This window comes from Ascaphus truei, unplaced genomic scaffold (assembly GCF_040206685.1).
Source record: "Ascaphus truei isolate aAscTru1 unplaced genomic scaffold, aAscTru1.hap1 HAP1_SCAFFOLD_939, whole genome shotgun sequence".
Lineage (NCBI taxonomy): Eukaryota > Metazoa > Chordata > Amphibia > Anura > Ascaphidae > Ascaphus > Ascaphus truei.
Genome location: NW_027457278.1, coordinates 61,345 through 86,777, shown reverse-complemented (window position 1 = coordinate 86,777; position 25,433 = coordinate 61,345). Strand labels below are relative to the sequence as shown.

General features: G+C 58.4%; 1 protein-coding gene across 4 annotated transcripts in view; it reads left to right on the top strand.

Annotated features, from left to right (window-relative positions):
- LOC142486538 (synaptonemal complex central element protein 1-like) overlaps nucleotides 1–25,433 on the top strand; it is a 75,494-nt gene that overhangs the window by 10,447 nt on the left and 39,614 nt on the right. For 3 of the 4 annotated variants that reach the window (XM_075585119.1, XM_075585122.1, XM_075585123.1), the window contains 4 exons: nucleotides 2,568–2,690; nucleotides 6,570–6,633; nucleotides 9,221–9,287; nucleotides 12,773–12,893. In XM_075585119.1, coding sequence (XP_075441234.1) covers nucleotides 2,568–2,690; nucleotides 6,570–6,633; nucleotides 9,221–9,287; nucleotides 12,773–12,893 — 375 coding nt within the window. The remainder of the gene's footprint in view (nucleotides 1–2,567; nucleotides 2,691–6,569; nucleotides 6,634–9,220; nucleotides 9,288–12,772; nucleotides 12,894–25,433) is intronic. The other variant, XM_075585121.1, reaches the window with a different exon arrangement.

Genomic DNA, 25,433 nt, shown 5'->3' with positions numbered 1-25,433 from the left:
GCTTAGTCCGACTTCGGGTGTCTGGCACGTCCTCAGCCCACCGCTTAGTCCGACTTCTGGTGTCTGGCACGTCCTCAGCCCACCGCTTAGTCCGACTTCTGGTGTCTGGCACGTCCTCAGAGCCCACCGCTTAGTCTGACTTCTGGTGTCTGGCACGTCCTCAGCCCACCGCTTAGTCCGACTTCGGGTGTCTGGCACGTCCTCAGCCCACCGCTTAGTCCGACTTCGGGTGTCTGGCACGTCCTCAGAGCCCACCGATTAGTTCGACTTCGGGTGTCTGGCACGTCCTCAGAGCCCACCGCTTAGTCCGACTTCTGGTGTCTGGCACGTCCTCAGAGCCCACCGCTTAGTCTGACTTCTGGTGTCTGGCACGTCCTCAGCCCACCGCTTAGTCCAACTTCGGGTGTCTGGCACGTCCTTAGCCCACCGCTTAGTCTGACTTCGGGTGTCTGGCACGTCCTCAGCCCACCGCTTAGTCCGACTTCGGGTGTCTGGCACGTCCTCAGCCCACCGCTTAGTCCGACTTCGGGTGTCTGGCACGTCCTCAGCCCACCGCTTAGTCCGACTTCGGGTGTCTGGCACGTCCTCAGAGCCCACCGCTTAGTCCGACTTCGGGTGTCTGGCACGTCCTCAGCCCACCGCTTAGTCCGACTTCGGGTGTCTGGCACGTCCTCAGCCCACCGCTTAGTCTGACTTTGGGTGTGTCTGGCACGTCCTCAGAGCCCACCGCTTAGTCTGACTTTGGGTGTGTCTGGCACGTCCTCAGAGCTCACAGCTTAGTCTATCTGCACGTCAGCCGAGGAGACATCGTGGTACTCAGATCAGTCGCTGCTTTTGTAGGTTCCCGGTCTCCATAGGAAATCATGGAGAACGGGGCAGCGACCAATCAAAGCGTGGATGCTGTGTGGGGGGCCAATCACAGTGCGAGGGCTCGCCTGTGTTGGCCAATCTGGGCTTGGGGTGTGATGGGGAGCCCGAGGTAAGGAGGGCAGGAATTACAAACTAGCGAATGAGAACAGCGCCTACTCAGTGCCGGCTCGCCATCTCTTGAGATGGGCGCCTCTGTCTGGGCAGACAATGCTCTTCGGACCAACATCTCCCAGATCGGAGGACCTCCCACCTTCCATTGTTTCCAATCTCCCCGTGGAACCAGCCCAACCCAAGTTCCTGGGCGTGCAGACGGGGTAGTTGTATTACCAGCCAGCATGCCCAGAGAGCAAAGGAATGCAGTTAACATTGCACTACGTACATTTACATTTAACACTGTACATGCTGGCCTCAGGTATATGGGTGTGCAGGGCGACCCTCAACATCCATCAGACAGACAAGGGCCAGATCCCGGGCTTAACCTTTAATATGCTGGTCTCTGGGCCCCTACCGTCACATCTATACCTAAGGCTTTCATGTGTTGTGTTCCCATTGCCTCATGTACCTATGCTTCGCCTTGGAGTTGAGTCCTAAAACTTCCTGGTATAGGTAGGAGATGATGTTTTTTCCTGGGGGCATTGCTCGACAGTAAAACTCAAAGTAGGTTTCTTACTTTATCCCTGTATTCAGGACGTGAACAAACAAAATGTCTTAATTGTACATAGTGAAGCTTTTGGGAGGGAGGTATGAGATGTTGTGTTTCTAATTCCTCCAAGGATTTTATAGTTACCTGAAAGTAGATTTTTAATTCTAATGATATGGTGGTTTTTCCACTAGAGAAACTCCGATTTTAGCTAGGTTTGGCGGAAAGAATACATTTTCAGACATGGGGACCACAGTCGTTTGTTTGTGTCCCAGATTCATTGGGAGTGAGCGAGGGTCGGGAGTGAGCGAGGGTCGGGAGTGAGCGAGGGTCGGGTGTGAGCGAGGGTCGGGAGTGAGCGAGGGTCGGGGGTGAGCGAGGGTCGGGGGTGAGCGAGGGTCGGGGGTGAGCGAGGGTCGGGGGTGAGCGAGGGTCGGGGGTGAGCGAGGGTCGGGGGTGAGCGAGGGTCGGGGGTGAGCGAGGGTCGGGAGTGAGCGAGGGTCGGGAGTGAGCGAGGGTCGGGAGTGAGCGAGGGTCGGGAGTGAGCGAGGGTCGGGTGCGAGCGAGGGTCGGGTGCGAGCGAGGGTCGGGTGCGAGCGAGGGTCGGGTGCGAGCGAGGGCCGGGTGCGAGCGAGGGCCGGGTGCGAGCGAGGGCCGGGTGCGAGCGAGGGCCGGGTGCGAGCGAGGGCCGGGTGCGAGCGAGGGCCGGGTGCGAGCGAGGGCCGGGTTGCACTTGGCAGTGGTTGGCCGGGAGTCTTTGCTGGACCACAGTAGGGACCTCAGGTTTAAGGATCCGATGAAGTGTCTCTCTCGCCCACCTAGCCTCGGCCTTTGTAACTGGTTTTAAGATTTACATTTGACAGAACTCTGTAATTTATACTCCACGTATCTCTTCATTAATTCACAAGTAATTAATTAATACCAGTGTTAAAAACATAACGATAAAAGGTTTAACCGATGGTAACATTAAGGGATGGGGCTCTGAATCCATAACACAGGGACCGCGTGTGCGACCGCGTATCACTGGCGCTCTTGCGTTGTGTCCTTGTTTCCCCAGACAGCAGCAGCTCTCGCAGGAGTGCACGCAGAGAATGGAGGACATAACCTCCAAGATACAAGAAGAAAAACTGAAGCAGAGAAAGCAAAGGTGCGATGAGCAAAGTGTACACACGATGACGGAGTAAGCGACGCACGGTGACGGCTACGGGGCTTCGGGAACGCCTGCTCTCCTCTTACCGTAGGCCGCGATTATAGTGCATGCTCGGGCGCACCTGCTCTCCTCTTACTGTAGGCCGCGATTATAGTGCATGCTCGCGTGCACCTGCTCTCCTCTTACCGTAGGCCGCGATTATAGTGCATGCTCGCGCGCGCGCCTGCTCTCCTCTTACCGTAGGCCGCGATTATAGTGCATGCTCGCGCGCGCGCCTGCTCTCCTCTTACCGTAGGCCGCGATTATAGTGCATGCTCGCGCGCACCTGCTCTCCTCTTACCGTAGGCCGCGATTATAGTGCATGCTCGCGCGCGCCTGCTCTCCTCTTACCGTAGGCCGCGATTATAGTGCATGCTCGCGCGCACCTGCTCTCCTCTTACCGTAGGCCGCGATTATAGAGCATGCTCACGCGCGCCTGCTCTCCTCTTACCGTAGGCCGCGATTATAGTGCATGCTCGCGCGCGCGCCGGCTCTCCTCTCACCGTAGGCCGCGATTATAGTGCATGCTCGCGCACGCCTGCTCTCCTCTTACCGTAGGCAGCGATTATAGTGCATGCTCGCGCGCGCGCCTGCTCTCCTCTTACCGTAGGCCGCGATTATAGTGCATGCTCGCGCGCGCCTGCTCTCCTCTTACCGTAGGCCGCGATTATAGTGCATGCTCGCGCGCGCCTGCTCTCCTCTTACCGTAGGCCGCGATTATAGTGCATGCTCGCGCGCGCGCCTGCTCTCCTCTTACCGTAGGCCGCGATTATAGTGCATGCTCGCGCGCGCGCCTGCTCTCCTCTTACCGTAGGCCGCGATTATAGTGCATGCTCGCGCGCCTGCTCTCCTCTTACCGTAGGCCGCGATTATAGTGCATGCTCGCGCGCGCCTGCTCTCCTCTTACCGTAGGCCGCGATTATAGTGCATGCTCGCGCGCGCGCGCCTGCTCTCCTCTTACCGTAGGCCGCGATTATAGTGCATGCTCGCGCGCGCCTGCTCTCCTCTTACCGTAGGCCGCGATTATAGTGCATGCTCGCGCGCGCGCCTGCTCTCCTCTTACCGTAGGCCGCGATTATAGTGCATGCTCGCGCGCGCGCCTGCTCTCCTCTCACCGTAGGCCGCGATTATAGTGCATGCTCGCGCGCGCCTGCTCTCCTCTTACCGTAGGCCGCGATTATAGTGCATACTTCGCGCGCGCCTGCTCTCCTCTTACCGTAGGCCGCGATTATAGTGCATGCTCGCGCGAGCCTGCTCTCCTCTTACCGTAGGCCGCGATTATAGTGCATGCTCGCGCGCGCCTGCTCTCCTCTTACCGTAGGCCGCGATTATAGTGCATGCTCGCATGCGCCTGCTCTCCTCTTACCGTAGGCCGCGATTATAGTGCATGCTCGCGCGCGCGCCTGCTCTCCTCTTACCGTAGGCCGCGATTATAGTGCATGCTCGCGCGCACCTGCTCTCCTCTTACCGTAGGCCGCGATTATAGTGCATGCTCGCGCGCGCCTGCTCTCCTCTTACCGTAGGCCGCGATTATAGAGCATGCTCACGCGCGCCTGCTCTCCTCTTACCGTAGGCCGCGATTATAGTGCATGCTCGCGCGCACCTGCTCTCCTCTCACCGTAGGCCGCGATTATAGTGCATGCTCGCGCGCGCGCCGGCTCTCCTCTCACCGTAGGCCGCGATTATAGTGCATGCTCGCGCACGCCTGCTCTCCTCTTACCGTAGGCAGCGATTATAGTGCATGCTCGCGCGCGCGCCTGCTCTCCTCTTACCGTAGGCCGCGATTATAGTGCATGCTCGCGCGCGCCTGCTCTCCTCTTACCGTAGGCCGCGATTATAGTGCATGCTCGCGCGCGCCTGCTCTCCTCTTACCGTAGGCCGCGATTATAGTGCATGCTCGCGCGCGCGCCTGCTCTCCTCTTACCGTAGGCCGCGATTATAGTGCATGCTCGCGCGCGCGCCTGCTCTCCTCTTACCGTAGGCCGCGATTATAGTGCATGCTCGCGCGCCTGCTCTCCTCTTACCGTAGGCCGCGATTATAGTGCATGCTCGCGCGCGCCTGCTCTCCTCTTACCGTAGGCCGCGATTATAGTGCATGCTCGCGCGCGCGCGCCTGCTCTCCTCTTACCGTAGGCCGCGATTATAGTGCATGCTCGCGCGCGCCTGCTCTCCTCTTACCGTAGGCCGCGATTATAGTGCATGCTCGCGCGCGCGCCTGCTCTCCTCTTAACGTAGGCCGCGATTATAGTGCATGCTCGCGCGCGCGCCTGCTCTCCTCTCACCGTAGGCCGCGATTATAGTGCATGCTCGCGCGCGCCTGCTCTCCTCTTACCGTAGGCCGCGATTATAGTGCATACTTCGCGCGCGCCTGCTCTCCTCTTACCGTAGGCCGCGATTATAGTGCATGCTCGCGCGAGCCTGCTCTCCTCTTACCGTAGGCCGCGATTATAGTGCATGCTCGCGCGCGCCTGCTCTCCTCTTACCGTAGGCCGCGATTATAGTGCATGCTCGCATGCGCCTGCTCTCCTCTTACCGTAGGCCGCGATTATAGTGCATGCTCGCGCGCGCGCCTGCTCTCCTCTTACCGTAGGCCGCGATTATAGTGCATGCTCGCGCGCACCTGCTCTCCTCTTACCGTAGGCCGCGATTATAGTGCATGCTCGCGCGCACCTGCTCTCCTCTTACCGTAGGCCGCGATTATAGTGCATGCTCGCGCGCACCTGCTCTCCTCTTACCGTAGGCCGCGATTATAGTGCATGCTCGCGCGCACCTGCTCTCCTCTTACCGTAGGCCGCGATTATAGTGCATGCTCGCGCGCGCCTGCTCTCCTCTCACCGTAGGCCGCGATTATAGTGCATGCTCGCGCGCGCCTGCTCTCCTCTTACCGTAGGCCGCGATTATAGTGCATGCTCGCGCGCGCCTGCTCTCTTACCGTAGGCCGCGATTATAGTGCATGCTCGCGCGCGCCTGCTCTCCTCTCACCGTAGGCCGCGATTATAGTGCATGCTCGCGCGCTCCTGCTCTCCTCTTACCGTGGGCCGCGATTATAGTGCATGCTCGCGCGCACCTGCTCTCCTCTTACCGTAGGCCGCGATTATAGTGCATGCTCGCGCGCGCCTGCTCTCCTCTCACCGTAGGCCGCGATTATAGTGCATGCTCGCTCGCGCGCACCTGCTCTCCTCTTACCGTAGGCCGCGATTATAGTGCATGCTCGCGCGCGCCTGCTCTCCTCTCACCGTAGGCCGCGATTATAGTGCATGCTCGCGCGCGCCTGCTCTCCTCTTACCGTAGGCCGCGATTATAGTGCATGCTCGCGCGCGCCTGCTCTCTTACCGTAGGCCGCGATTATAGTGCATGCTCGCGCGCGCCTGCTCTCCTCTCACCGTAGGCCGCGATTATAGTGCATGCTCGCGCGCTCCTGCTCTCCTCTTACCGTGGGCCGCGATTATAGTGCATGCTCGCGCGCACCTGCTCTCCTCTTACCGTAGGCCGCGATTATAGTGCATGCTCGCGCGCGCGCCTGCTCTCCTCTTACCTTACTTATTCTTTGGGCCGATTTTCTTTTTAACATAATGATTATTTGTTGTTTCTGATCGCTTTGTGAGTAGGTAGCATAGGAAACTCGTATAGGAAGAGGTGTGTACAACATATTACATGCAAAGCTATCACCGCCTGAGAAGGATATTTGCTTCTCCAGTAACCATACAACTTTGCTCAACAAATATCATGAATAAAAGATGTATTTTTTCATGTGATGACACTTGTGATGTCTGGCATGGAGGGGATTATAGGAGTGCTGCTAGCTGTAACGCCGCCGCTCACGGCAGATCAGCCGCCTGAACACGACCTTCTCTCACAAACTCTTTGCAGGATGGAGTTTGAGAAGCAGTTGGAAGAGCTGACGGAAAAGCACAAGGGTCTGTGGGAGTTTCATGTAAGCGTCGTTGCAGCAGAGTATGTGACCCTTGTGTGATTGCTTCATTAGGCGGTTGTAACGGGATTCAGGGGTGTGCGGGTGCTGTGATATTGGGGGTGAGGGGGCTATAACGGGGTTCAAGGGTGTGGGTGCTGTGATTTGGGGGGGGTGAGGGTGCTTTAACTGGATTCACGGGTGCAGGTGCTGTAATGGGGGGGAATGGGGCTATAACAGGATTCAGGGGTGCAGGTGCTATAACTGGGTGAGGGGCGCTGTGACGGGGGTGAGGGGCGCTGTGAAGAAGGCGGTGACGGGACATAAGGGTGTATTTTAGATGCTGACAGTCATGCAAGAAGAGGCTTCCGTTCAGCACCTCCTCAGTGCAGCCTTTATTACAGCACCCCTCAGCACGGCCTTTATTACAGCACCCCTCAGTGCAGCCTTTATTACAGCACCCCTCAGTGCAGCCTTTATTACAGCACCCCTCAGTGCAGCCTTTATTACAGCACCCCTCAGCGCAGCCTTTATTACAGCACCCCTCAGTGCTGCCTTTATTACAGCACCCCTCAGCGCTGCCTTTATTACAGCACCCCTCAGTGCAGCCTTTATTACAGCACCCCTCAGTGCAGCCTTTATTACAGCACCCCTCAGTGCAGCCTTTATTACAGCACCCCTCAGTGCAGCCTTTATTACAGCACCCCTCAGTGCAGCCTTTATTACAGCACCCCTCAGTGCTGCCTTTATTACAGCACCCCTCAGTGCAGCCTTTATTACAGCACCCCTCAGTGCAGCCTTTATTACAGCACCCCTCAGCGCAGCCTTTATTACAGCACCCCTCAGTGCAGCCTTTATTACAGCACCCCTCAGTGCTGCCTTTATTACAGCACCCCTCAGTGCTGCCTTTATTACAGCACCCCTCAGTGCAGCCTTTATTACAGCACCCCTCAGTGCAGCCTTTATTACAGCACCCCTCAGTGCTGCCTTTATTACAGCACCCCTCAGTGCAGCCTTTATTACAGCACCCCTCAGTGCTGCCTTTATTACAGCACCCCTCAGTGCAGCCTTTATTACAGCACCCCTCAGTGCAGCCTTTATTACAGCACCCCTCAGTGCAGCCTTTATTACAGCACCCCTCAGTGCTGCCTTTATTACAGCATCCCTCAGCGCTGCCTTTATTACAGCACCCCTCAGCGCAGCCTTTATTACAGCACCCCTCAGCGCAGCCTTTATTACAGCACCCCTCAGCGCAGCCTTTATTACAGCACCCCTCAGTGCAGCCTTTATTACAGCACCCCTCAGTGCAGCCTTTATTACAGCACCCCTCAGCGCAGCCTTTATTACAGCACCCCTCAGCGCAGCCTTTATTACAGCACCCCTCAGCGCAGCCTTTATTACAGCACCCCTCAGTGCAGCCTTTATTACAGCACCCCTCAGTGCAGCCTTTATTACAGCACCCCTCAGCGCAGCCTTTATTACAGTACCCCTCAGAGCAGCCTTTATTACAGCACCCCTCAGCGCAGCCTTTATTACAGCACCCCTCAGCGCAGCCTTTATTACAGCACCCCTCAGCGCAGCCTTTATTACAGCACCCCTCAGCGCAGCCTTTATTACAGCACCCCTCAGCGCAGCCTTTATTACAGCACCCCTCAGTGCAGCCTTTATTACAGCACCCCTCAGTGCAGCCTTTATTACAGCACCCCTCAGTGCAGCCTTTATTACAGTACCCCTCAGCGCAGCCTTTATTACAGCACCCCTCAGCGCGGCCTTTATTACAGCACCCCTCAGTGCTGCCTTTATTACAGCACCCCTCAGTGCTGCCTTTATTACAGCACCCCTCAGCGCAGCCTTTATTACCGCACCCCTCAGTGCAGCCTTTATTACAGCACCCCTCAGTGCAGCCTTTATTACAGCACCCCTCAGTGCAGCCTTTATTACAGCACCCCTCAGTGCTGCCTTTATTACAGCACCCCTCAGTGCTGCCTTTATTACAGCACCCCTCAGTGCAGCCTTTATTACAGCACAAACCTATATCCAGAAATCACAGTGGGAATAAAATGATACAGCTGGTGCTCCATCAGCCCTCGCTACATCTACAATAAGTCTCGCTCTCTGTGTGTAACCAGCACTCCCCGTTGCCCCCTCTCCCCGTTGCCACCTCTCCCCGTTGCCCCCTCTGCCCGTTGCCCCCTCTGCCCGTTGCCCCCTCTCCCCGTTGCCCCCTCTGCCCGTTGCCCCCTCTGCCCGTTGCCCCCTCTGCCCGTTGCCCCCTCTGCCCGTTGCCCCCTCTGCCCGTTGCCCCCTCTGCCCGTTGCCCCCTCTGCCCGTTGCCCCCTCTGCCCGTTGCCCCCTCTGCCCGTTGCCCCCTCTGCCCGTTGCCCCCTCTGCCCGTTGCCCCCTCTGCCCGTTGCCCCCTCTGCCCGTTGCCCCCTCTGCCCGTTGCCCCCTCTGCCCGTTGCCCCCTCTGCCCGTTGCCCCCTCTGCCCGTTGCCCCCTCTGCCCGTTGCCCCCTCTGCCCGTTGCCCCCTCTGCCCGTTGCCCCCTCTGCCCGTTGCCCCCTCTGCCCCCTCCCTAGCATTGCCGGCGGCCTGATTGTCTTTCCTTTCAGAATGAGAAGAGACTTGCGTCGCAGATCACGGAAATGGGAGAGCGGAAGCAGCATCTTCTGGATGAAGGTACCGGCGGGCCGTGTTCTGTAGGTACCGGCGGGCCGTGTTCTGTAGGTACCGGCGGGCCGTGTTCTGTAGGTACCGGCGGGCCGTGTTCTGTAGGTACCGGCGGGCCGTGTTCTGTAGGTACCGGCGGGCCGTGTTCTGTAGGTACCGGCGGGCCGTGTTCTGTAGGTACCGGCGGGCCGTGTTCTGTAGGTACCGGCGGGCCGTGTTCTGTAGGTACCGGCGGGCCGTGTTCTGTAGGTACCGGCGGGCCGTGTTCTGTAGGTACCGGCGGGCCGTGTTCTGTAGGTACCGGCGGGCCGTGTTCTGTAGGTACCGGCGGGCCGTGTTCTGTAGGTACCGGCGGGCCGTGTTCTGTAGGTACCTGGATGAAGGTACCGGCGGGCCGTGTTCTGTAGGTACCGGCGGGCCGTGTTCTGTAGGTACCGGCGGGCCGTGTTCTGTAGGTACCGGCGGGCCGTGTTCTGTAGGTACCGGCGGGCCGTGTTCTGTAGGTACCGGCGGGCCGTGTTCTGTAGGTACTGGCGGGCCGTGTTCTGTAGGTACCTGGATGAAGGTACCGGCGGGCCGTGTTCTGTAGGTACCTGGATGAAGGTACCGGCGGGCCGTGTTCTGTGGGTACCTGGATGAAGGTACCGGCGGGCCGTGTTCTGTGGGTACCTGGATGAAGGTACCGGCGGGCCGTGTTCTGTGGGTACCTGGATGAAGGTACCGGCGGGCCGTGTTCTGTGGGTACCTGGATGAAGGTACCGGCGGGCCGTGTTCTGTGGGTACCTGGATGAAGGTACCGGCGGGCCGTGTTCTGTGGGTACCTGGATGAAGGTACCGGCGGGCCGTGTTCTGTGGGTACCCGGATGAAGGTACCGGCGGGCCGTGTTCTGTGGGTACCCGGATGAAGGTACCGGCGGGCCGTGTTCTGTGGGTACCCGGATGAAGGTACCGGCGGGCCGTGTTCTGTGGGTACCCGGATGAAGGTACCGGCGGGCCGTGTTCTGTGGGTACCCGGATGAAGGTACCGGCGGGCCGTGTTCTGTGGGTACCCGGATGAAGGTACCGGCGGGCCGTGTTCTGTAGGTACCCGGATGAAGGTACCGGCGGGCCGTGTTCTGTGGGTACCCGGATGAAGGTACCGGCGGGCCGTGTTCTGTGGGTACCCGGATGAAGGTACCGGCGGGCCGTGTTCTGTGGGTACCCGGATGAAGGTACCGGCGGGCCGTGTTCTGTAGGTACCCGGATGAAGGTACCGGCGGGCCGTGTTCTGTGGGTACCCGGATGAAGGTACCGGCGGGCCGTGTTCTGTGGGTACCCGGATGAAGGTACCGGCGGGCCGTGTTCTGTGGGTACCCGGATGAAGGTACCGGCGGGCCGTGTTCTGTGGTTACCCGGATGAAGGTACCGGCGGGCCGTGTTCTGTGGGTACCCGGATGAAGGTACCGGCGGGCCGTGTTCTGTGGGTACCCGGATGAAGGTACCGGCGGGCCGTGTTCTGTGGGTACCCGGATGAAGGTACCGGCGGGCCGTGTTCTGTGGGTACCCGGATGAAGGTACCGGCGGGCCGTGTTCTGTGGGTACCCGGATGAAGGTACCGGCGGGCCGTGTTCTGTGGGTACCTGGATGAAGGTACCGGCGGGCCGTGTTCTGTGGGTACCTGGATGAAGGTACCGGCGGGCCGTGTTCTGTAGGTACCTGGATGAAGGTACCGGCGGGCCGTGTTCTGTAGGTACCGGCGGGCCGTGTTCTGTGGGTACCTGGATGAAGGTACCGGCGGGCCGTGTTCTGTAGGTACCTGGATGAAGGTACCGGCGGGCCGTGTTCTGTAGGTACCTGGATGAAGGTACCGGCGGGCCGTGTTCTGTAGGTACCTGGATGAAGGTACCGGCGGGCCGTGTTCTGTAGGTACCTGGATGAAGGTACCGGCGGGCCGTGTTCTGTAGGTACCTGGATGAAGGTACCGGCGGGGCGTGTTCTGTAGGTACCTGGATGAAGGTACCGGCGGGCCGTGTTCTGTAGGTACCTGGATGAAGGTACCGGCGGGCCGTGTTCTGTAGGTACCTGGATGAAGGTACCGGCGGGCCGTGTTCTGTGGGTACCTGGATGAAGGTACCGGCGGGCCGTGTTCTGTAGGTACCGGCGGGCCGTGTTCTGTAGGTACCTGGATGAAGGTACCGGCGGGCCGTGTTCTGTAGGTACCTGGATGAAGGTACCGGCGGGCCGTGTTCTGTAGGTACCGGCGGGCCGTGTTCTGTAGGTACCGGCGGGCCGTGTTCTGTAGGTACCGGCGGGCCGTGTTCTGTAGGTACCGGCGGGCCGTGTTCTGTGGGTACCTGGATGACGATACCGGCGGGCCGTGTTCTGTGGGTACCTGGATGAAGGTACCGGCGGGCCGTGTTCTGTCGGTACCTGGATGAAGGTACCGGCGGGCCGTGTTCTGTCGGTACCTGGATGAAGGTACCGGCGGGCCGTGTTCTGTAGGTACCTGGATGAAGGTACCGGCGGGCCGTGTTCTGTAGGTACCTGGATGAAGGTACCGGCGGGCCGTGTTCTGTAGGTACCCGGATGAAGGTACCGGCGGGCCGTGTTCTGTGGGTACCCGGATGAAGGTACCGGCGGGCCGTGTTCTGTAGGTACCTGGATGAAGGTACCGGCGGGCCGTGTTCTGTAGGTACCTGGATGAAGGTACCGGCGGGCCGTGTTCTGTAGGTACCTGGATGTAGTTACCGGCGGGCCGTGTTCTGTAGGTACCTGGATGAAGGTACCGGCGGGCCGTGTTCTGTAGGTACCTGGATGAAGGTACCGGCGGGCCGTGTTCTGTAGGTACCGGCGGGCCGTGTTCTGTAGGTACCTGGATGAAGGTACCGGCGGGCCGTGTTCTGTAGGTACCTGGATGAAGGTACCGGCGGGCCGTGTTCTGTGGGTACCTGGATGTAGTTACCGGTTCCTCTTGTGCACTATCCAGACCTTTGACCCATAAGTGGACTAGTTGCGCGTTGGCGCTGTGTAGATGTTATTCACGTGACTGCGCGCTGTCGCAGCTTGGAATAACCTTTAACCTCAGCAGCTGCGCCTCCGTGGGCCATCATGGTAAGGTCTCTGCAGGAAACGTAAAGCGCCAACCAGGAGACCTGCGTGGTCCTGAGATACGGGTGCAGTTACCTGGATTAAAGATCCCTCCAGGGAAATCAAAATGACCCCCAAATCTTGCAGGTCCAGGGGGCCAATAGGAAGCTGCAATCGGTTGTGCCTTCCTATTGGCTGGCCGTTTAAATACCCAGTAACTACCCTGGTAACAGTCCCGGTGAGTATCGTGGGCATAGGGGGCCGCGCTTCAGCTTGGGTGAGCTCCCAGGTCCCAGTGCTGTAAGAAACCTAACGGGTTATCCTGGTGGGATTGCTGCTTTAGAGCGGCCACGAGCACGGAAGCAGTGCCACTGACTCCCACGTAACGGAGCGCTAACATTCACACACATTTCAATCTCGCTCCGCAGAGAGACAGACGCAAGGTAAGCTGGCTCAGGTCCTGGAAGATGTGAGCTCGCTCCGAGGGCCGCGTGCGGCGCACACCGCCGAGAGCAGCTTCCTGCGCAGTACAGAGGCAGCATGTGCAGTGTAAGTGCCGGCACACACTTCCGTCTAACAATGCCCCTCGTGTGTCAGGACTGCAACTCGGTTATGTGCTGTAGTAGAGTGGAAGCAAATTACCCACGTACACTCTATAGAACATGTTGGCGCCCAGCCGCTCTGTCTGTCCGCACGCGCTCTTGTCCGCTGTCTGCCTGCGGCACACCTGGACGCTCTCTGTCCGCGGCATGCCTTGCTGCTCTGTCTGTCCGTGGCATGCCTTGCTGCTCTGTCTGTCCGTGGCATCCCTGGCCACTCTGTCTGTCCACTTGTGCCTGCCTGCTCTGTCTGCCCGCGCCACGCCTGGACGCTCTGTCCGCGCGCGCCTGGCCGCTCTGTCTGCACGTGCTCTTGTCCGGTCTCTGTCCGCGCGCGCCTGGCCGCTCTGTCTGCGCGTGCCACGCCTGGACGCTCTGTCCGCGCGCGCCTGGCCGCTCTGTCTGCGCGTGCTCTTGTCCGGTCTCTGTCCGCGCGCGCCTGGCCGCTCTGTCTGCGCGTGCCACGCCTGGACGCTCTGTCCGCGCGCGCCTGGCCGCTCTGTCTGCGCGTGCTCTTGTCCGGTCTCTGTCCGCGCGCGCCTGGCCGCTCTGTCTGCGCGTGCCACGCCTGGACGCTCTGTCCGCGCGCGCCTGGCCGCTCTGTCTGCGCGTGCTCTTGTCCGGTCTCTGTCCGCGCGCGCCTGGCCGCTCTGTCTGCGCGTGCTCTTGTCCGGTCTCTGTCTGCGCGTGCTCTTGTCCGGTCTCTGTCCGCGCACGCCTGGCCGCTCTGTCTGCACGTGCTTTTGTCCGGTCTCTGTCTGTGCACGCCTAGCCGCTCTGTCTGTCCGCGCGCGCCTGGCCGCTCTGTCTGTCCGCGCACGCCTGGCCGCTCTGTCTGCACGTGCTCTTGTCCGGTCTCTGTCCGCGCGCGCCTGGCCGCTCTGTCCGCGCACGCCTGGCCGCTCTGTCTGCACGTGCTCTTGTCCGGTCTCTGTCCGCGCGCGCCTGGCCGCTCTGTCTGCGCGTGCCACGCCTGGACGCTCTGTCCGCGCGCGCCTGGCCGCTCTGTCTGCGCGTGCTCTTGTCCGGTCTCTGGCCGCTCTGTCTGCGCGTGCCACGCCTGGACGCTCTGTCCGCGCGCGCCTGGCCGCTCTGTCTGCGCGTGCTCTTGTCCGGTCTCTGTCCGCGCGCGCCTGGCCGCTCTGTCTGTCCGCGCACGCCTGGCCGCTCTGTCTGCACGTGCTCTTGTCCGGTCTCTGTCCGCGCGCGCCTGGCCGCTCTGTCTGCGCGTGCCACGCCTGGACGCTCTGTCCGCGCGCGCCTGGCCGCTCTGTCTGCACGTGCTCTTGTCCGGTCTCTGTCCGCACGCGCCTGGCCGCTCTGTCTGCACGTGCTCTTGTCCGGTCTCTGTCCGTGCACGCCTGGCCGCTCTGTCTGTCCGCGCGCGCCTGGCCGCTCTGTCTGCCCGCGCCACGCCTGGACGCTCTCTGTCCGCGGCATGCCTTTCTGCTCTGTCCGCGCGCGCCTGGCCGCTCTGTCTGCCCGCGCCACGCCTGGACGCTCTCTGTCCGCGGCATGCCTTGCTGCTCTGTCCGCGCGCGCCTGGCCGCTCTGTCTGCCCGCGCCACGCCTCTCATGAAAAGAGGGAAGTTTTCAACCCTATCTGGAACCCTGGTTAGATCAATTCTTTTTATCTGGAAATTTCCTTAGCCAGGGACTTAAGATTAATACGTAATATTTACTTTAATTTTATCCGCTTATGAACTTCTGCCTCGGTTAACCAATTGTTCATAAATATGGCGGTTGTGGCGTCCTCCTGCTCTCTTTCCTTGGGGTTTATTTGAAGGAATTCTGCTTCAGTTTAGGGGAACCCGGCCACAATGTTTTTGTCTTCAGGAAAGACCTTGTGTCTAGCTGGATATAGTAATGTGAACTTGAATCCTTGTTGGAAAAGTTCTTTACTCACAGATGGGAACGCCCTTCGCTTGGAAAAAACTTGCGCTGAGTAGTCGAGGTTACAGCCTAGAGGGAATGAGGGCCCTGTGTGTGTGAGGTTACAGCCTAGAGGGAATGAGAGCCGTGTGTGTGTGAGAGGTTACAGCCTAGAGGGAATGAGAGCCCTGTGTGTGTGTGAGGTTACATCCTAGAGGGAATGAGGGCCCTGTGTCTGTGAGAGGTTACAACCTAGAGGGAATGAGGGCCCTGTGTGTGTGTGAGGTTACAGCCTAGAGGGAATGAGGGCCCTGTGTGTGTGTGAGGTTACAGCCTAGAGGGAATGAGGGCCCTGTGTGTGTGAGGTTACAGCCTAGAGGGAATGAGGGCCCTGTGTGTGTGAGGTTACAGCATAGAGGGAATGAGGGCCCTGTGTGTGTGAGGTTACAGCCTAGAGGGAATGAGGGCCCTGTGTGTGTGTGAGGTTACAGCCTAGAGGGAATGAGGGCCCTGTGTGTGTGTGAGGTTACAGCCTAGAGGGAATGAGGGCCCTGTGTGTGTGAGAGGTTACAGCCTAGAGGGAATGAGGGCCCTGTGGGTGTGTGAGGTTACAGCCTAGAGGGAATGAGGGCCCTGTGTGTGAGGTTACAGCCTAGAGGGAATGAGGGCCCTGTGTGTGTGTGAGGTTACGGCCTAGAGGGAATGAGGGCCCTGTGTGTGTGTGAGGTTACAGCCTAGAGGTAATGAGGGCCCTGTGTGTGTGAGGTTACAGCCTAGAGGGAATGAGGGCCCTGTGTGTGTGTGTGAGGTTACAGCCTAGAGGGAATGAGGGCCCTGTGTGTGTGAGAGGTTACAGCCTAGAGGGAATGAGGGCCCTGTGTGTGAGAGGTTACGGCCTAGAGGGAATGAGGGCCCTGTGTGTGAGAGGTTACAGCCTAGAGGGAATGAGGGCCCTGTGTGTGTGAGGTTACAGCCTAGAGGGAATGAGGGCCCTGTGTGTGTGAGAGGTTACAGCCTAGAGGGAATGAGGGCCCTGTGTGTGTGTGAGGTTACAGCCTAGAGGGAATGAGGGCCCTGTGTGTGTGAGGTTACAGCCTAGAGGGAATGAGGGCCCTGTGTGTGTGTGAGGTTACAGCCTAGAGGGAATGAGGGCCCTGTGTGTGTGTGAGGTTACAGCCTAGAGGGAATGAGGGCCCTGTGTGTGTGAGAGGTTACAGCCTAGAGGGAATGAGGGCCCTGTGGGTGTGTGAGGTTACAGCCTAGAGGGAATGAGGGCCCTGTGTGTGAGGTTACAGCCTAGAGGGAATGAGGGCCCTGTGTGTGTGTGAGGTTACGGCCTAGAGGGAATGAGGGCCCTGTGTGTGTGTGAGGTTACAGCCTAGAGGTAATGAGGGCCCTGTGTGTGTGAGGTTACAGCCTAGAGGGAATGAGGGCCCTGTGTGTGTGTGTGAGGTTACAGCCTAGAGGGAATGAGGGCCCTGTGTGTGTGAGAGGTTACAGCCTAGAGGGAATGAGGGCCCTGTGTGTGTGAGGTTACAGCCTAGAGGGAATGAGGGGCCTGTGTGTGTGTGAGGTTACAGCCTAGAGGGAATGAGGGCCCTGTGTGTGTGTGAGGTTACAGCCTAGAGGGAATGAGGGCCCTGTGTGTGTGTGAGGTTACAACCTAGAGGGAATGAGGGCCCTGTGTGTGTGTGAGGTTACAACCTAGAGGGAATGAGGGCCCTGTGTGTGTGTGAGGTTACAACCTAGAGGGAATGAGGGTCCTGTGTGTGAGAGGTTACAGCCTAGAGGGAATGAGGGCCCTGTGTGTGTGAGGTTACAGCCTAGAGGGAATGAGGGCCCTGTGTGTGTGTGAGGTTACAACCTAGAGGGAATGAGGGCCCTGTGTGTGAGAGGTTACAGCCTAGAGGGAATGAGGGCCCTGTGTGTGTGTGTGAGGTTACAGCCTAGAGGGAATGAGGGCCCTGTGTGTGTGAGGTTACGGCCTAGAGGGAATGAGGGCCCTGTGTGTGAGGTTACAGCCTAGAGGGAATGAGGGCCCTGTGTGTGCGTGAGGTTACAGCCTAGAGGGAATGAGGGCCCTGTGTGTGCGTGAGGTTACAGCCTAGAGGGAATGAGGGCCCTGTGTGTGTGTGTGAGGTTACAGCCTAGAGGGAATGAGGGCCCTGTGTGTGTGAGAGGTTACAGCCTAGAGGGAATGAAGGCCCTGTGTGTGCGTGAGAGGTTACAGCCTAGAGGGAATGAGGGCCCTGTGTGTGTGTGAGAGGTTACAGCCTAGAGGGAATGAGGGCCCTGTGTGTCTGTGAGAGGTTACAGCCTAGAGGGAATGAGGGCCCTGTGTGTGTGTGAGGTTACAGCCTAGAGGGAATGAGGGCCCTGTGTGTGAGAGGTTACAGCCTAGAGGGAATGAGGGCCCTGTGTGTGAGAGGTTACAGCCTAGAGGGAATGAGGGCCCTGTGTGTCTGTGAGAGGTTACAACCTAGAGGGAATGAGGGCCCTGTGTGTGCGTGAGGTTACAGCCTAGAGGGAATGAGGGCCCTGTGTGTGTGAGAGGTTACAGCCTAGAGGGAATGAGGGCCCTGTGTGTGTGTGAGGTTACAGCCTAGAGGGAATGAGGGCCCTGTGTGTGCGTGAGGTTACAGCCTAGAGGGAATGAGGGCCCTGTGTGTGTGAGAGGTTACAGCCTAGAGGGAATGAGGGCCCTGTGTGTGTGTGAGGTTACAGCCTAGAGGGAATGAGGGCCCTGTGTGTGAGAGGTTACAGCCTAGAGGGAATGGGGGCCCTGTGTGTGAGAGGTTACAGCCTAGAGGGAATGAGGGCCCTGTGTGTGTGTGAGGTTACAGCCTAGAGGGAATGAGGGCCCTGTGTGTGAGAGGTTACAGCCTAGAGGGAATGAGGGCCCTGTGTGTCTGTGAGAGGTTACAACCTAGAGGGAATGAGGGCCCTGTGTGTGCGTGAGGTTACAGCCTAGAGGGAATGAGGGCCCTGTGTGTGTGAGAGGTTACAGCCTAGAGGGAATGAGGGCCCTGTGTGTGTGTGAGGTTACAGCCTAGAGGGAATGAGGGCCCTGTGTGTGAGAGGTTACAGCCTAGAGGGAATGAGGGCCCTGTGTGTGTGTGAGAGGTTACAGCCTAGAGGGAATGAGGGCCCTGTGTGTGTGTGAGGTTACAGCCTAGAGGGAATGAGGGCCCTGTGTGTGTGTGAGGTTACAGCCTAGAGGGAATGAGGGCCCTGTGTGTGAGAGGTTACAGCCTAGAGGGAATGAGGGCCCTGTGTGTCTGTGAGAGGTTACAGCCTAGAGGGAATGAGGGCCCTGTGTGTCTGTGAGAGGTTACAACCTAGAGGGAATGAGGGCCCTGTGTGTGTGAGAGAGGTTACAGCCTAGAGGGAATGAGGGCCCTGTGTGTGTGTGAGGTTACGGCCTAGAGGGAATGAGGGCCCTGTGTGTGTGTGAGAGGTTACAGCCTAGAGGGAATGAGGGCCCTGTGTGTCTGTGAGAGGTTACAACCTAGAGGGAATGAGGGCCCTGTGTGTGTGTGAGAGGTTACAGCCTAGAGGGAATGAGGGCCCTGTGTGTGTGTGAGGTTACAGCCTAGAGGGAATGAGGGCCCTGTGTGTGTGTGAGGTTACAGCCTAGAGGGAATGAGGGCCCTGTGTGTGAGAGGTTACAGCCTAGAGGGAATGAGGGCCCTGTGTGTGTGAGGTTACAGCCTAGAGGGAATGAGGGCCCTGTGTGTGTGAGGTTACAGCCTAGAGGGAATGAGGGCCCTGTGTGTCTGTGAGAGGTTACAGCCTAGAGGGAATGAGGGCCCTGTGTGTCTGTGAGAGGTTACAACCTAGAGGGAATGAGGGCCCTGTGTGTGTGTGAGAGGTTACAGCCTAGAGGGAATGAGGGCCCTGTGTGTGTGTGAGGTTACGGCCTAGAGGGAATGAGGGCCCTGTGTGTCTGTGAGAGGTTACAACCTAGAGGGAATGAGGGCCCTGTGTGTGTGTGAGAGGTTACAGCCTAGAGGGAATGAGGGCCCTGTGTGTGTGTGAGGTTACAGCCTAGAGGGAATGAGGGCCCTGTGTGTGTGAGAGGTTACAGCCTAGAGGGAATGAGGGCCCTGTGTGTGCGTGAGGTTACAGCCTAGAGGGAATGAGGGCCCTGTGTGCGTGAGGTTACAGCCTAGAGGGAATGAGGGCCCTGTGTGTGTGAGGTTACAGCCTAGAGGTAATGAGGGCCCTGTGTGTGTGAGAGGTTACAGCCTAGAGGGAATGAGGGCCCTGTGTGTGTGAGGTTACAGCCTAGAGGGAATGAGGGCCCTGTGTGTGTGTGAGGTTACAGCCTAGAGGGAATGAGGGCCCTGTGTGTGTGAGGTTACAGCCTAGAGGGAATGAGGGCCCTGTGTGTGTGAGAGGTTACAGCCTAGAGGGAATGAGGGCCCTGTGTGTGTGAGAGGTTACAGCCTAGAGGGAATGAGGGCCCTGTGTGTGTGAGGTTACAGCCTAGAGGGAATGAGGGCCCTGTGTGTGTGTGAGGTTACAGCCTAGAGGGAATGAGGGCCCTGTGTGCGTGAGGTTACAGCCTAGAGGGAATGAGGGCCCTGTGTGCGTGAGGTTACAGCCTAGAGGGAATGAGGGCCCTGTGTGTGTGTGAGGTTACAGCCTAGAGGGAATGAGGGCCCTGTGTGTGTGTGAGGTTACAGCCTAGAGGGAATGAGGGCCCTGTGTGTGTGTGAGGTTACAGCCTAGAGGGAATGAGGGCCCTGTGTGTGTGAGAGGTTACAGCCATGAGGGAATGAGGGCCCTGTGTGTGAGAGGTTACAGCCTAGAGGTAATGAGGACCCTGTGTGTGTGAGGTTACAGCCTAGAGGGAATGAGGGCCCTGTGTGTGTGAGAGGTTACAGCCTAGAGGGAATGAGGGCCCTGTGTGTGTGTGAGGTTACAGCCTAGAGGGAATGAGGGCCCTGTGTGTCTGTGAGAGGTTACAACCTAGAGGGAATGAGGGCCCAGTGTGTGCGTGAGGTTACAGCCTAGAGGGAATGAGGGCCCTGTGTGCGTGAGGTTACAGCCTAGAGGTAATGAGGGCCCTGTGTGTGTGAGAGGTTACGGCCTAGAGGGAATGAGGGCCCTGTGTGTGTGTGTGAGGTTACAGCCTAGAGGGAATGAGGGCCCTGTGTGTGTGAGGTTACAGCCTAGAGGGAATGAGGGCCCTGTGTGTGTGTGAGGTTACAGCCTAGAGGGAATGAGGGCCCTGTGTGTGTGTGAGGTTACAGCCTAGAGGGAATGAGGGCCCTGTGTGTGTGTGAGGTTACGGCCTAGAGGGAATGAGGGCCCTGTGTGTGTGTGAGGTTACAGCCTAGAGGGAATGAGGGCCCTGTGTGTGAGAGGTTACAACCTAGAGGGAATGAGGGCCCTGTGTGTGTGTGAGAGGTTACAGCCTAGAGGGAATGAGGGCCCTGTGTGTGTGAGAGGTTACAGCCTAGAGGGAATGAGGGCCCTGTGTGTGTGTGAGGTTACGGCCTAGAGGGAATGAGGGCCCTGTGTGTGTGTGAGGTTACAGCCTAGAGGGAATGAGGGCCCTGTGTGTGAGAGGTTACAACCTAGAGGGAATGAGGGCCCTGTGTGTGTGTGAGAGGTTACAGCCTAGAGGGAATGAGGGCCCTGTGTGTGTGTGAGAGGTTACAACCTAGAGGGAATGAGGGCCCTGTGTGTGGTGAGGTTACAGCCTAGAGGGAATGAGGGCCCTGTGTGCGTGAGGTTACAGCCTAGAGGGAATGAGGGCCCTGTGTGCGTGAGGTTACAGCCTAGAGGGAATGAGGGCCCTGTGTGCGTGAGGTTACAGCCTAGAGGGAATGAGGGCCCTGTGTGTGTGAGAGGTTACAGCCTAGAGGTAATGAGGGCCCTGTGTGTGTGAGGTTACAGCCTAGAGGGAATGAGGGCCCTGTGTGTGTGAGAGGTTACAGCCTAGAGGGAATGAGGGCCCTGTGTGTGTGTGTGAGGTTACAGCCTAGAGGTAATGAGGGCCCTGTGTGTGTGAGGTTACAGCCTAGAGGGAATGAGGGCCCTGTGTGTGTGAGAGGTTACAGCCTAGAGGGAATGAGGGCCCTGTGTGTGTGAGGTTACGGCCTAGAGGGAATGAGGGCCCTGTGTGTGAGAGGTTACGGCCTAGAGGGAATGAGGGCCCTGTGTGTGTGAGAGGTTACGGCCTAGAGGGAATGAGGGCCCTGTGTGTGTGAGAGGTTACGGCCTAGAGGGAATGAGGGCCCTGTGTGTGAGAGGTTACGGCCTAGAGGGAATGAGGGCCCTGTGTGTGTGAGAGGTTACGGCCTAGAGGGAATGAGGGCCCTGTGTGTGAGAGGTTACGGCCTAGAGGGAATGAGGGCCCTGTGTGTGTGAGGTTACAGCCTAGAGGGAATGAGGGCCCTGTGTGTGAGAGGTTACAGCCTAGAGGGAATGAGGGCCCTGTGTGTGTGTGAGGTTACAGCCTAGAGGGAATGAGGGCCCTGTGTGTGAGAGGTTACGGCCTAGAGGGAATGAGGGCCCTGTGTGTGTGAGGTTACAGCCTAGAGGGAATGAGGGCCCTGTGTGTGAGAGGTTACGGCCTAGAGGGAATGAGGGCCCTGTGTGTGTGTGAGGTTACAGCCTAGAGGGAATGAGGGCCCTGTGTGTGTGAGAGGTTACAGCCTAGAGGGAATGAGGGCCCTGTGTGTGTGTGAGGTTACAGCCTAGAGGGAATGAGGGCCCTGTGTGTGTGAGGTTACAGCCTAGAGGGAATGAGGGCCCTGTGTGTGTGTGAGGTTACAGCCTAGAGGGAATGAGGGCCCTGTGTGTGTGTGAGGTTACAGCCTAGAGGGAATGAGGGCCCTGTGTGTGAGAGGTTACAGCCTAGAGGGAATGAGGGCCCTGTGTGTGAGAGGTTACAGCCTAGAGGGAATGAGGGCCCTGTGTGTGTGTGAGGTTACGGCCTAGAGGGAATGAGGGCCCTGTTTGTGTGTGTGAGGTTACAGCCTAGAGGGAATGAGGGCCCTGTGTGTGTGTGAGGTTACAGCCTAGAGGGAATGAGGGCCCTGTGTGTGTGAGGTTACAGCCTAGAGGGAATGAGGGCCCTGTGTGTGTGTGAGGTTACGGCCTAGAGGGAATGAGGGCCCTGTGTGTGAGAGGTTACAGCCTAGAGGGAATGAGGGCCCTGTGTGTGTGTGAGGTTACAGCCTAGAGGGAATGAGGGCCCTGTGTGTGAGAGGTTACAGCCTAGAGGGAATGAGGGCCCTGTGTGTGTGAGGTTACGGCCTAGAGGGAATGAGGGCCCTGTGTGTGTGAGGTTACAGCCTAGAGGGAATGAGGGCCCTGTGTGTGTGAGGTTACGGCCTAGAGGGAATGAGGGCCCTGTGTTTGTGAGGTTACAGCCTAGAGGGAATGAGGGCCCTGTGTGTGTGAGGTTACGGCCTAGAGGGAATGAGGGCCCTGTGTGTGTGAGGTTACAGCCTAGAGGGAATGAGGGCCCTGTGTGTGTGAGGTTACAGCCTAGAGGGAATGAGGGCCCTGTGTGTGTGAGAGGTTACAGCCTAGAGGGAATGAGGGCCCTGTGTGTGTGTGAGGTTACAGCCTAGAGGGAATGAGGGCCCTGTGTGTGTGAGAGGTTACGGCCTAGAGGGAATGAGGGCCCTGTGTGTGAGGTTACAGCCTAGAGGGAATGAGGGCCCTGTGTGTGTGTGAGGTTACAGCCTAGAGGGAATGAGGGCCCTGTGTGTGAGGTTACAGCCTAGAGGGAATGAGGGCCCTGTGTGTGTGAGGTTACAGCCTAGAGGGAATGAGGGCCCTGTGTGTGTGAGAGGTTACAGCCTAGTGGGAATGAGGGCCCTGTGTGTGAGGTTACCGCCTAGAGGGAATGAGGGCCCTGTGTGTGAGAGGTTACGGCCTAGAGGGAATGAGGTCCCTGTGTGTGTGAGGTTACAGCCTAGAGGGAATGAGGGCCCTGTGTGTGTGAGGTTACGGCCTAGAGGGAATGAGGGCCCTGTGTGTGTGAGGTTACAGCCTAGAGGGAATGAGGGCCCTGTGTGTGTGAGGTTACAGCCTAGAGGTAATGAGGGCCCTGTGTGTGTGAGAGGTTACAGCCTAGAGGGAATGAGGGCCCTGTGTGTGTGTGAGGTTACAGCCAAGAGGGAATGAGGGCCCTGTGTGTGTGTGAGGTTACAGCCTAGAGGGAATGAGGGCCCTGTGTGTGTGTGAGGTTACAGCCTAGAGGGAATGAGGGCCCTGTGTGTGAGGTTACAGCCTAGAGGGAATGAGGGCCCTGTGTGTGTGTGAGGTTACAGCCTAGAGGGAATGAGGGCCCTGTGTGTGTGTGAGGTTACAGCCTAGAGGGAATGAGGGCCCTGTGTGTGTGTGAGGTTACAGCCTAGAGGGAATGAGGGCCCTGTGTGTGAGGTTACAGCCTAGAGGGAATGAGGGCCCTGTGTGTGTGAGGTTACAGCCTAGAGGGAATGAGGGCCCTGTGTGTGTGAGAGGTTACAGCCTAGTGGGAATGAGGGCCCTGTGTGTGAGGTTACCGCCTAGAGGGAATGAGGGCCCTGTGTGTGAGGTTACAGCCTAGAGGGAATGAGGGCCCTGTGTGTGTGAGGTTACAGCCTAGAGGGAATGAGGGCCCTGTGTGTGTGAGAGGTTACAGCCTAGAGGGAATGAGGGCCCTGTGTGTGTGAGAGGTTACAGCCTAGAGGGAATGAGGGCCCTGTGTGTGTGTGAGGTTACAGCCAAGAGGGAATGAGGGCCCTGTGTGTGTGTGAGGTTACAGCCTAGAGGGAATTAGGGCCCTGTGTGTGTGAGGTTACAGCCTAGAGGGAATGAGGGCCCTGTGTGTGTGTGAGGTTACAGCCTAGAGGGAATGAGGGCCCTGTGTGTGAGGTTACAGCCTAGAGGGAATGAGGGCCCTGTGTGTGTGAGGTTACAGCCTAGAGGGAATGAGGGCCCTGTGTGTGTGAGAGGTTACAGCCTAGTGGGAATGAGGGCCCTGTGTGTGAGGTTACCGCCTAGAGGGAATGAGGGCCCTGTGTGTGTGAGGTTACGGCCTAGAGGGAATGAGGGCCCTGTGTGTGTGAGGTTACAGCCTAGAGGGAATGAGGGCCCTGTGTGTGTGAGGTTACAGCCTAGAGGGAATGAGGGCCCTGTGTGTGTGAGAGGTTACAGCCTAGAGGGAATGAGGGCCCTGTGTGTGTGTGAGGTTACAGCCAAGAGGGAATGAGGGCCCTGTGTGTGTGTGAGGTTACAGCCTAGAGGGAATGAGGGCCCTGTGTGTGTGTGAGGTTACAGCCTAGAGGGAATGAGGGCCCTGTGTGTGTGTGAGGTTACAGCCTAGAGGGAATGAGGGCCCTGTGTGTGTGTGAGGTTACAGCCTAGAGGGAATGAGGGCCCTGTGTGTGTGTGAGGTTACAGCCTAGAGGGAATGAGGGCCCTGTGTGTGTGTGAGGTTACAGCCTAGAGGGAATGAGGGCCCTGTGTGTGAGGTTACAGCCTAGAGGGAATGAGGGCCCTGTGTGTGTGAGGTTACAGCCTAGAGGGAATGAGGGCCCTGTGTGTGTGAGAGGTTACAGCCTAGTGGGAATGAGGGCCCTGTGTGTGAGGTTACAGCCTAGAGGGAATGAGGGCCCTGTGTGTGTGAGGTTACAGCCTAGAGGGAATGAGGGCCCTGTGTGTGTGTGAGGTTACAGCCTAGAGGGAATGAGGGCCCTGTGTGTGTGTGTGTGAGAGGTTACAGCCTAGAGGGAATGAGGGCCCTGTGTGTGTGAGAGGTTACAGCCTAGAGGGAATGAGGGCCCTGTGTGTGTGTGTCAGGTTACAGCCTAGAGGGAATGAGGGCCCTGTGTGTGTGTGAGGTTACAGCCTAGAGGGAATGAGGGCCCTGTGTGTGTGTGAGGTTACAGCCTAGAGGGAATGAGGGCCCTGTGTGTGTGTGAGGTTACAGCCTAGAGGGAATGAGGGCCCTGTGTGTGTGTGAGGTTACAGCCTAGAGGGAATGAGGGCCCTGTGTGCGTGAGGTTACAGCCTAGAGGTAATGAGGGCCCTGTGTGTGTGAGGTTACAGCCTAGAGGTAATGAGGGCCCTGTGTGTGTGAGGTTACAGCCTAGAGGGAATGAGGGCCCTGTGTGTGTGTGTGAGGTTACAGCCTAGAGGGAATGAGGGCCCTGTGTGTGTGTGAGGTTACAGCCTAGAGGGAATGAGGGCCCTGTGTGTGTGTGAGGTTACCGCCTAGAGGGAATGAGGGCCCTGTGTGTGTGAGAGGTTACAGCCTAGAGGGAATGAGGGCCCTGTGTGTGTGTGAGGTTACAGCCTAGAGGGAATGAGGGCCCTGTGTGTGTGTGAGGTTACAGCCTAGAGGGAATGAGGGCCCTGTGTGTGTGAGAAGTTACAGCCTAGAGGGAATGAGGGCCCTGTGTGTGTGTGAGGTTACAGCCTAGAGGGAATGAGGGCCCTGTGTGTGCGTGAGGTTACAGCCTAGAGGGAATGAGGGCCCCGTGTGTGAGGTTACAGCCTAGAGGGAATGAGGGCCCTGTGTGTGTGAGAGGTTACAGCCTAGAGGGAATGAGGGCCCTGTGTGTGTGAGGTTACAGCCTAGAGGGAATGAGGGCCCTGTGGGTGTGTG